The 12,169-nt window shown below is 31.2% G+C and overlaps 1 protein-coding gene across 1 annotated transcript; it reads right to left on the bottom strand.

Annotated features, from left to right (window-relative positions):
- Positions 1-1,688: 1,688 nt before the first annotated feature.
- On the bottom strand, positions 1,689-6,760 carry LOC134233150 (uncharacterized). The gene is made up of 4 exons (XM_062715144.1): positions 6,721-6,760; positions 6,342-6,458; positions 5,175-5,219; positions 1,689-1,911 (listed from the first exon to the last, which is right to left on the bottom strand). Exons 1-4 carry the CDS (start codon positions 6,758-6,760, stop codon positions 1,739-1,741), a joined length of 375 nt encoding a protein of 124 aa, XP_062571128.1. The 3' UTR covers positions 1,689-1,738.
- Positions 6,761-12,169: the final 5,409 nt, after the last annotated feature.

The raw sequence follows: 12,169 nt of genomic DNA, 5'->3' as shown, positions 1-12,169 counted from the left end.
AGATAGAGTTTGCACAGCGTAAATCAGTTGTCTTGAAAGAAAACGACAACCACCTTACCCTCAACTCCCGGTCAGTCAATCAACTGTGAAAGTCAGTGTTTCTTGTAAAAGTCCACTAGTCGGACATAGAAATTAAGATCAAAATTTAACTCCCAAAAAGAAACGACTTATAGGCGAGTATATACGGTACTTCCAGATCTTACAAACTTCCTATGCTTACTTTGGCACCTCCATTCAAATTATCTATAGATGTCCGATATTTATACGCTTGTATCGATAGATCCGAGGCGTAAATTGTTTTTCTCATGTCTCTTTGTCTGTTTATTTCTTTGTCTGTTTAGCTGTTTGTCTGTCTGTTGCCAACTTGAACCTTCGCCATAAGTTTTGAACAATGAGAGATAGAGACTTCATATTTGGTATGCATACTCCACTAATTCAACTCTTTTAAATAACTCCAAGGTCAATGATCTTTTGACCTTGACTGTGACCTATATACTAAAAATAGCTTTTCGAACTTTCACTATAGCTTTTGAACCCTAGGAGATGGAGATGGAGACGGTATATTTGTTCACAAACACATCTTGTTTCTATAAAACATGAGACATTAAATGGGATATCTATCAAGGAAAATTATATACGGTACTTATAAATGTCGAATTTGTAATTACTATACACTTCAAACACTTTGATTTACAGTGTACTACGAGGATAAATTTGACAATTTGATTGACATGCAACTTTGAAAGCTTGATTAACTTTATTTATAACAATGGCACTATAATTACAAGTATGACAATAAGGTAAAAACGATGATACAAAAGTCATCAAGAAATCACTACAGTGATAACTTTGATTTACTGTAATAATCACTTTTGATCTTTGATTAACTGTATAAAAGAATGTAAAATTTGGTATCTATTGTTGAATGTAGCATTTTGATGAGGGTTAAGTATTTAAACTAAGAAGAATCAAATATTTTTTTTTTAAAATACCTGAACAAGGAGATAAAAAGTCTAGTGTATCTTTGCAGCTTACCCTGGGGATGTGTTGAAAATGACCATGGATATCTTGGAAATGGCTGACCATACCTTTGATAAAGTGTGAGGTCAGATAACGAGCTTTATGATTTTCTATATATGATGAAAAGCATATATAGCTAAACAAAGCCAGCTGAATAATTCTCTTGTTGATGCTTCCAAACTGAGCACAACTGACCATAAGATGAAAAAAAAAACATAGTTGGGTATGTTGATCAAAAGACATACAATTGAGATCCCAAATACCGAAGTAACTGCGCTACGTTGAAAGAAAATATTTTATTATATCCCCTTCATAAGTAGCAAAATATAGCAAAAGAAAACTTTAATCCATAAAATAAAGCTTAACGCGCAAGAAAAATAACGTATATTTCTGCGTACCTCAGAGAGTGGTGATATGTGGTTGGTGATCTGGAAAATCGAAGATCACGTGATAACGTAAATTCGTAAAATTTGATATTCGCCATTGGTTTCATTGGATTTGAAGTTGCAGTTGAACAGGTCTAGATGCGAAAGATCATAGATGAAATCATGCCCGTAGTGCGAAATGTTAAAACTGAAAAATATCTATCGGAAATGTTAATTTTTGCTAATGGTCCGGTCTAGCAAATGACAAAAACGACATATAGATCTTAAAATTTATTCCTTTTTACTAGATAAAATGTATTTCCTCAAGGGTATACGCCTTAAGTTTACATCTTTTATGCCCTTCTACATAGTCCTTCAGTTGTGTCAAAGGTACAGATGCTGTTAATACCATTGGTTTCAGCCTCGCATTGTTCCTGGTCATCTAAATGTCGTGCACATCTTACACAATTCACTGCATCGGCGCCATCGTTAGTTTCACAAAGAAATCCGATACTTCGGATGGCAACTGGAAGTATTTCAAATTATTCAATAAAACAATAGAATTGAAGGAAGTTGTTAAAATGCTCTATAAAATAAAAATGAAGTAAGAAAAGCGGGTTAATTGATATATGACAGATACGGAAACACGTAGTACTTTAGATAAGCAAATATCCTCAGTCACCTTTATCCTCTTTTGTTGTCAAACCCACATGACTTGACCTGTGCAAAAAAACATTTCATGGGGACGGTTGTATATCAAAATGACTATCTGTGACATTGCTGTTCTTCAGTGAAAAAGTTAAGAATTTATTTTCATTTTTAACCTTATTTAGTGGCCCGTCATACTTTCGAATTTAATGACTAAAAATTTGAGGATAGCTGTGAATCATTACAAACAACTGTATACTTGTTGGTATTGATTTTTTCTCATTATTATTCTTCCTTAAATTTCTATGCCTACATAATAGAATATTTGGGGGCATATGGCAGTCTGTCTGTTGAACGAGGGTCTTTCATTTAAAAAAAGTTTTGTTTTCTTAAAAGAATGTGTGTGATTAATTTTTTCTGCATCAAACTTCAATAACGTGTTACCTCAAATTCTGATTTAATGGAATTGGAATTTAGGATAAGGGAGACTAAATATTTTTTAAAGCTATCAACCTAAACAACTGTGAAAAAATATCATGCTTTTAAACTTTATTGCAGACCTTCACCATTTTTAAATGGTTTCTCATAATGCTTTTTAATCCTTAGCGTGTATATTTTTACATCATTTTATATCCTAAAACTTTTTACAAACGGTTGATTCTCATAACAATAAACATTTTGTAGGTTTAAGAAAGGCAATGAAAAGAAGGGGATAGAAAAAATAGAAAATAAGAATAATAAATTGAACATTTAAAGGCTATAACAATGTGTTTATCTCTTCTATATAAAGCGTCTCTATATGAGTGGGACGTTAAATCAATCAATCTCTTCTATATATTGATGTTGTAGAGGTCCGTATTCGTGCTGATCCTGATTTGTTATGTTTTGATCGAATAACAACAGATGCCAGATGTGTTATATTTTAATTTGTACATACAATTAGCACGCATTGCTAATTACTAGTATGCACGTTCGCTACATTTGATTGTTTTATGTGTCTAGTGTGAATGTTTTTAGAAATCATGTAATATTGTTTTTTTTTTTTTTTTGACATGTTTCCCATTAGGTGATCTAAGGTGACCTCACTGCTGACCAATAACGGACCGTTTTATCCTTAATATGCATCTTTTACTCATTCGTATAAAGTGTAAGAAACCCGCCGAATTCCCCATTCCAAGCTTTTGTGTTTTTATGGTAATAAATTGATTAAAGTTTCATCTTTAGATCACTTCAATCGATTTTTGTTATTTTATTTCATTACTTTAATACTGGATGCCTGGTAAGCTGTATATTGTTCATGTATTTCATGTACCTGTTAAATATCTGCAAAAACGATCTTTTGGCAGCCGTATTGATATTCTGAGTACCATTACTTTACATGTAAACCGTGCAGTAAGTCACCTTGCGTTGTATCCTTCTCAAAGTTTTGGAATTGAATTCATTTATTTTATTGCCTGATAAAAAGAACAGCAAGGGGAATCACGCCATTTATTGGGAAAAGCATGCAATAAGTATACAAAATATATTTTCATTATAATTTTTGATTGTTAATATATAAGATTTCTAGGTTTCTTTTTATCTTAAGGACGCTCTAAACACTAACAAAGAGTGCTTTTTGGTCTGGGAGAAAAATTTATCATCTAAAGGTGTGCATATTGATACTATTTTATTCATTTTGAACGAAGGGTACCTGCCTTAATTCTACAGGAAAAATGTTTAAAGACAATAGACTATGCATGGACAGAAAATCTGTTTTACTCACCTTGAGAAAATTACTGGAAATAAGGAATTCAGTTACTTATACTTGGTCTAATATAATGCCAAGCATTTTTAGTCTATTACAAATTGTGTAATTGATTGTAAATAACCATTTTTTTCTATCTCACTTCTTAGGGGAGATCACTCTAATAGCAAAAAACTACCATACAATTGATCTCTATTTATTGGGTAGTTTTATGCAGTTAGAGTAATCTACCCTTAGATGTAAAATTACAGAAATTGTTATTTATCTTTAATTACATAATTCATAATAGATTGAAATATTTTAGCATTACATAAGACCAAGAGTAAGAAATTTAATTAACTATTTTCATTAACTTTCCCAATGTAAGTAAACAACATTGATTTCTGCTCACAAATAGTCCACTGTCTTTGAACATTTTCCTCCGCAAATAAGGCACGCACCCTATGTTCTAAATAAATGAAAATATGCATATCTATATATGATATATTTTTCTCTGAGTCCAAAAAACAGTTTCTGTAAGTGTTTAAAGCTTCCTTAAACTCTTTGGTGTGCAGTATTTAGCGCTTCCTTACCGTTTATATTATATATCGAGCGAGCCTACAAATGTAAGGTTGTTTGATTTTCTGATAAATAACAAGAGCATTCTCTTAAAACCTTTACCCTTTTTTGATTTAATATGAAAAGATATTTCTTGAAAGAATTGAACACCAAGAAATATAATAATCTGACATTCCTCATAAGAATACTTAAACTGTTGTAAAAAATCTTTGATAATACTATTGATGACCATAGTTCAAAAGAATAATCATATGTACCGGGTATATCTAACAGACAATATTTCTGTTTAATGGACTGAAGGTTTTCAAAAACACCAGAAAAATGTTAGATAGATTGATTGTATATTGTTTAACGTCCCAATCGAGAATATTTTTCACTCATATGGACATGTCAAGGTTTGCCGGTGAAGGGCTTCAAATTTAGACCTATACTCGGCACTCAGAGCCATTGAGGAGTGAGGGTTCTTTATCGTGCCAACACCTACTGTGACACGGCATCTACGTTTTCAAGGTTAAATCCGAAATACCCGTGACTTTCACTTCTAGTGCTGAGCGCTTGGCGAAGGAACAGTCAAAACCTATGTTTACGTCTTAGGTTTGACATGACGCCGCGAACGAGAATCGAACCCGTGCCTCCCGATCACGAAGCGAACGCTCTACCATTAGGCTACCGTGACCAGTCACAAAAATGTTGTGTAAATAGTTGTTTGTTTATTTTTCTTCTATGATTATTGTGAAAAGATCTGAAAAATCATGACAAAACAAGGAAAGGTATTTTTTTTTAGTTTCGGTACTATTCATGAAAGGTTGAGGGCAGTACAAAAACAATTTAAATCTTACCATCAAATCTGTCTGTATTGCAACCTTCTTCTTTTGAACTTTGTCCTAATTTTAAAAAAAAAGGGTTAGAAGAATTATAATTTTAAGTAATTTTTAAAAGTGCACTCAAATTTTACTTTTGATAGAAAGTCTGATGTTTCAAATGGTTTCAGTGGTAGTTACTAAAATAAATTGTATAATTGTGTGACATGGTCATTAAGGAGTTGAGATATAGAATATACATTGGATCACAAATATTGCATTCTGTAATATTTTTGAGAGCTGTAAACTCAATCCTATTTATGACAAACTCATTTTGATCATTCATTTAATATGTTAATCTATTTATTTTTAGTATTCAAAATTAAATTTTAAAAAATGTTGCAGGTATATATTCCCTAAAATTCCCTATTAGTTTAATCATAATAAATATAACATAATAAAAAATTACAATGAAAGACATTATTCTTTGATATCTAGATAAATTTTGGTTCAATCATTTTCAAGTTTTCGAGTTTTGTTCTGCAAAACTCTTAAATTAAAATTAAAAATTAAACAAATGTAGGCCTTTCCTGAAGTCAATATTTTGACTTCACAGAAACATATCGAACTTACACCCGTGGTAGGACGATATGGTTTTCTATGAAACGACATGCTGTTTTCATAGATCGATCTCATAAAAGGGCTATATATGATATCTTCAAATATTTACATTTGCTTCTGTTTTTCCTTATCTATAACAATAATAATAAAATTGAAATTCAATTTTCAATGACATGCAGTTGGTCACATGATCCGATTTTCTTATATATGGAAAGCAAATTACACGAGCCATTTGGAAAGTTCAGACTGTGACGTCACATGACGTCGTAGATACATTATGTAGCATTTCCATAACAAAGTCTAAATAGTGCATTTTTTTCCTTGTCACACAAATAAAAATGAAAATATGAATATAAGAAATAAAATGTCATTTTTTAGAGTTTCATTTGGGAATGACCTGAATTCGGTACGTGATCAAATATACTATAACGCCCTTCGGGCGTTATCAAATTTGATCAGGTGACCCACTTTATGTCATATCCCAATGAAACTCTAAGAATGATATCTTATTTCTTAATTGAACATATTTCATTTGCAATAAATTATAAAGATTGTAAATTTCACTCTAAAAGATTAACGTCTTACCTTTCAGGTATAATACCAAAACCGTTATAAAAGCTATAAGAGCAATTGTCAGCAACACTCCAAGAACTATTGAAATTACCGTTCGTTTTCGAATTCCACTGTTATATTTCATTTGTTCTATAGTTATAAGAAAAATATTTTACCTAAACATTATCATGTATCATTCAATATTTACAGGCAATATAAAAAAAAATCTTATTCTCAAAACTCTGGGTTTTTTTTTCATTGACTGATATCATACTCAATTAATCTTATGCAAAAACATATAAATAATTTAAAGAAGCAAAATGCCTTATTCTTATCGTCTATGTTGTATTCAATATTAAGGTTAATATGTCATATACCTAGCTAAACAACTCTAGTAATACTCTTTCCTTACCTTTCATCGTGTCGTTGTTTTCAGGAATAACCGTAGACATTTTTTTCTAAATGTCAGAAAAATTGGAGCCTGTGTTCTGTCCTGTTAAATATGCTTTCGTGTCTTCTTATATATAAACAAGGATACAAGAAAAAGAGTGCTAACTAATTGTGCAGAGTTTTTTAAGTTCAAGGGGTTCTACCTAGGGAGAAAACATGTACATTTAATTTTTTAAGACAAACATCCTGTATGGTCTTTTTATGAACATTAACAATCCAGGAACTGTCGTGTAAATCATCAGGTGGTACGTAATTCTTTAAAAGTATATAACATAATGCCTTTCAATTAGATGTTGACAATCTAAATTTTAATATAATAGATATTCATCTGTCAAAACAAATATCCAAGTGTTAAATATGAAGCTTGAATTGCATTCCTTTATAACTATTTTTCTAATATATTTCTATTTAAAACATTTTAGCGACATAATTTGAATAATCAATCAAGAACATTTAAACTCCTGAAAACATTATTTTCTTCATCATGTTTATCACTTAAGCGTACATTTTTCCTTCGTTTTTTTTTTTTATAGCTAGTTACCTGTGTACTTGAATTTTGATTGGAAAAAGTTGGTGTACCTATTGCAGTGGTTTCAATATTTAGTATTGACCATGTTGACGATTAATCTTTTTGAATCTCTCTTTTTTATGTTTTCAGCGTTTTGTTTTTTTTAAATAAAAAAATTAAATACTTCTTCCCTTTTTATTCTTCAAATTTTTAATATGTCCGTTAAACTATTTTAAAAGTTAGTAACATTGATGAGGGGCTTTCATCTCTGGTACCTGCAGATCAGAAGAGGCGCTCCATATTTTACAATTAACGTTTTCATTTAAGAAAGCTTTTATACAAGAATAATTTAATTTTACTTGTAACACGTTATTTGATTGGATAAAAGATTTTATCCATTTTGGATAACTTGCCTACGTCACAATGAATTACGTCAAAAAACGTATTACTCCGCTTGACGTTACTTTTAAATTTTAATCAATGTGAAACTTTATTCTGAGGGAAAAATTGTCTCATTGTCTGCACTGAAATTAAATTATAAGGAATGAAGCTTATTTCAATTTATATCATACGATATAACAAAACTTGGGGCAGTTTACGCTTTTTTATAAACCGCTTCGCGGTTTATAAAGCGTAAACTGCCCCAAGGTATGTTATATCGTATAACATAAGTTGAAATAAGCTTCATTCCTTAAATACAATTTAAACAAATGAAGCAATCTCCTAGGAAATTGCGTATTGACATACATCGACCTGCATTAAGTACTGATGTAGAACTAATGGCGTTAAATCTCCCGAAAATAAGTAATTGAAATAAATTAGCTTTTGTGAGTTTCATCGATTGTAATTGATTTTTTTTTTCGCCATCGGTTGATATAATTAATTGCTAAGACGTAAAGAAATCTTAACTGCTAAAATTCAAGAAATGAAACATTTGAAGAAAACAGACAGTGTTCGAGTTTGAAGGAACTTTCAAAATGATGACTTTAAACGAGACTGCTGATATTGTTGTTATATCAACTTCTTTGTCAATAACCTACATGTACCTCGTCTTAGAAATTGTTCATACATACTGTAGAACATGCTCTACCGGATCAAATTAACAAAGACATTTCAACGATATTAACTCCGTGTGCAGGTCGCAAAAGTATATTGATGCATAAGTAAGGAAAGTTGACGATTGAAAAGCTAAAATATGGTGGCCTGATAGATCATAAAGATTGTGTTAATTTACAGCACTGAAAGCAAGATGGATAAGACAGGTGCATGTAACATATAAAAAACTATATTGTCAGCTTAACTGAGGCAGAAGTAACAAGTATAAATCATCTTTGGGTGTTTGGAATTGATCATTTTTTACGAATTTAGGCAATACCTAGTGAAATGATTTCTGGAAAGATATTTTTTCTAGCTGGTCTTAAATATATCAGAATGAACCTATGAATGGTACACAAAATTCCATCAAAAACATGTTTGCTACAATCTAATGGTTACCACTGATGACCGGTCAATTTTTATTAAAAAGTTATTCTAATTCTGCTTTTGTCTTTATTAATAATTCCTTGATCCAACTGGTGATACTTATAGTTTGAATCATACTAAAAATGACTTTAATGAAGATAAAACAAACTATAATAAATATGCAGGAATGCTAATTGCTTTTACAAAGAGATTAGCTTGCATTCAAGTTCATAAAACAATTCCAATTTCCAAAAGAAATTTGTAAAGATATGTATGATCTGCTCATTAGAAATAAAAAGGGGAATGAATTTTAGTTACAAAATTGAAAAAAGGAGAACAATTTTGTGAAGCATCATGTGAAAAAAAGCTACCATTTAAAACAATTCAAGAATCTAAATTGCAATGGTTACAATTTCAAATTTTACATAGAAGAATTTCTATTAAAAGTTATCTTTATAAATCATAATAAACTACATACTTCACCTGTATGTTCCTTCTGTGATAGGGATATTAAAACTATTAATCATCTTTTTATGCCCCCATAAACGAAGTTTCGGGGGTATATAGTATTTTGTCTGTCTCTCTGTTTGTCAGTTTGTCCGCAAAAACTGTAACCTTGGCCATAACTTTTGATTTAGTGGAACTTTGACTTTTATATTTCACTTGTGTATTCCTTGTGATAAGACCTTTCTTTAAGTTCCACCAAATTTGACCTTCTACACCTTTTTCACCTTGACTTTGGAGTTTGACCCACTTTACACAAAAATTCCAAAGATTTACTTTGGCCATATCTTTTGAACAGTAGATTTCAGGATCAACAACCTTAACCTTGGAGGTTTTCGTACTTATGAAAAAACTTTTACCTTGGCCATAACTTTTGAATGCTAAAGGATATAACTTTCATACTTCACGTATGTAATCTTTGTCAGAAGACCTTTAATAGGATACCAATAACTTTAATCCTTTGACCTTGACCTTGGAGTTTGACCTACTTTTAAAAAGCAAAACTTGATCATATCCTTTGAAGGGTTCGGGCTAGTGCTTTCATGTATACATTACATATTTAATACTTGTAACAAGACCTTTTGCCATTTGACCTTGACCTTGAACTTTGAGCCACTTTTTAAAATTTTAAACTTTGGCCATAATTTCTGAACAGTTAGGACTAGGGCTTTATATATGAATTCTTTGTGGCAAGACCTTTTATTGGATACCAATTACCTTGACCTTTTCACCTTGACCTTGGGGATTTCATTGTTTATGACAAAACTTTAACCTTGACCATAACTTTTGAACGCTAAGGGCAAGTGATCTCAAACTTAAGATATGTAATTCTTGTGACAAGACCTTTCATTTCAAAGCAAAACATTTGACCCTTTGACTGTGAACTTAGAGTTTTACCTACGTTTCAAAATTTATAACCTTGGTCATAATTTTTGAAAGATTAGGACTATGGCTTTCATACTTCACATACTAGTATGTATCTTTTGTGGCAAGACCTTCATTGGATACCAATTACCTTGATCTTTTGCCCTTGACCTTGGAGATTTCCATACCATGAAAAAACGTTAACTTATTTCAAAATTTCAGAATTGTATTTCCAGTGAGTTTGTATTTAAGAAAAGTTTAATATTCGCTGTGTTGCCATACGGGGGCATCAGTATTTCACAAACACATCCTGTTGTTGAATGTTTCTGTGTTAAAGAACGTTGGTTTGATTAAAGAATGGATTTTGAATAAACTTAAACGATTTGATTAAAGAACAGATTTTGAATAAACTAAAACGGTAATGTTTGCTTCGATAAAAATTCGATCGATTTGTTAAATTTACATACAAGTTTGAGATTCTTCTATTTATGATTGTCAAACAATATATTTTTTCAAGTAAGTTAAAAAAAATCCCATTGAATTAAGCATTGAGAAATTGAACATGTCATTCTTGACAAAATTAGACTTGAAAAAATGTAAATTTAAGGAATTGACAAGACGCCAGGAGGAATATTGTAAAAACTTGAATATTTTTATAAACAGTATTTTGAAAGTTCAGTGTCCCTTCTCTCTCGTTCCTCTTCCTTTCCCCTCTTTCTTCTCTCCATTCTTCCTTAATCTATTAAATTTTCTTTCACATATTTTTTCTTGTTTTTTTTTTATGAAACAATGATGTGCGAGTGTTTGTTATTTGTGTTATTGAAGAAGAAAATAAGAAATTAAAGTTATCTTTTATATAAGTTTTAATAAAAATACGCACTTCGAAATAAGTAAAAAATACATCTGAGTACTGCTATCCGAGTCCAAGTTGTAGTATTCGATACTCGGATGATTGATAAAGTACTCGGTTAACCGGGTATTCGTTGAAATCCTTCTTTAATAATCAGTTGATTTATTTCAAGATATTTATACCATTAAATGTCAATCATATGCCGACTAGTCTATACTATACCCTCTGAAACCAAAATAAAAGACACCAAAGATAGCATGCTTGTGGTAGCTGAAATGTATTCATTTAATTTTGATGAAGGTATATTGCTGCATAAGTAAGGGGTGTTGACGATAGAAAAGTTAAAGTCATCACGTTTACCATAAAGCTTGGTTGTTAGATTACCATTAATGTCCTTTGCAAGTAAAATATCCAAGTATGAAACAGATGTGTCACACGCTAAGGTATCTTTTATCTCAAGCTCACCGGGATATATCGTATGGACGTGGGAAATGAAATTACCATTGTTAGTTGACAATACGTCGTCGATATATCTAAATGTCGAGTTGAAGGCCACAGCAAGTGTTTTCTTCTTTTCATGCATAAGATTTTGCACAAATTTTGCTCCATATGAATATAAAAATAGGTCTACTTATCAAAGGCCTGAAGGGCCTGCGAGTTGACTCGCTCTAGTCAATTGCACTTTTTCATACGTCTGGGCACCATACCTTAATATATTCAGTTTATTTTGCATCTAAGAGATTGAATATTATATGTCTGATCCATGTTCGGTTCATAAATAAAGTGTATATTGCTTTTCCTTTACATATACAGGTTGGCACTAATGGGCTTCCGTATTATTTTGACTGGATTCTATAATGAATTCAGCACATTAGCTGAAGTGGTCAGTGTTATGGAATAATTAGGTTAAAGATTCCCACAGCAAATCTGGATTCTAAAAATAGATTTTTCAAGCACACCAGCTGCAGCTAATGAGATCAGCAGGTGTTTGTGTTAGGGAGTATTCTAGGTCAATTATAAATAAACTTCAGATGGGAAGATTAGATCCACCTAACATACTTGAACATATATATATTCATACGCAGTAATTGTACATTGTACAGGTATTTAGTCAAAAATTTCTTTCAAAGCATGAAGGCATACATAATGTTACAGTATGAAATTTTATACAGTTTTTTCCTCTTAAGTTTATACAATCACTCAAACCAAAGCTTTTTTTGCTAG

Source organism: Saccostrea cucullata, unplaced genomic scaffold, assembly GCF_032062105.1.
Source record: "Saccostrea cucullata isolate Sc308-1 unplaced genomic scaffold, CSIRO_AGI_Scuc_v1 ctg321, whole genome shotgun sequence".
Taxonomy (NCBI): Eukaryota; Metazoa; Mollusca; class Bivalvia; order Ostreida; family Ostreidae; genus Saccostrea; species Saccostrea cuccullata.
This window is presented reverse-complemented; position numbering and strand designations above follow the sequence as displayed.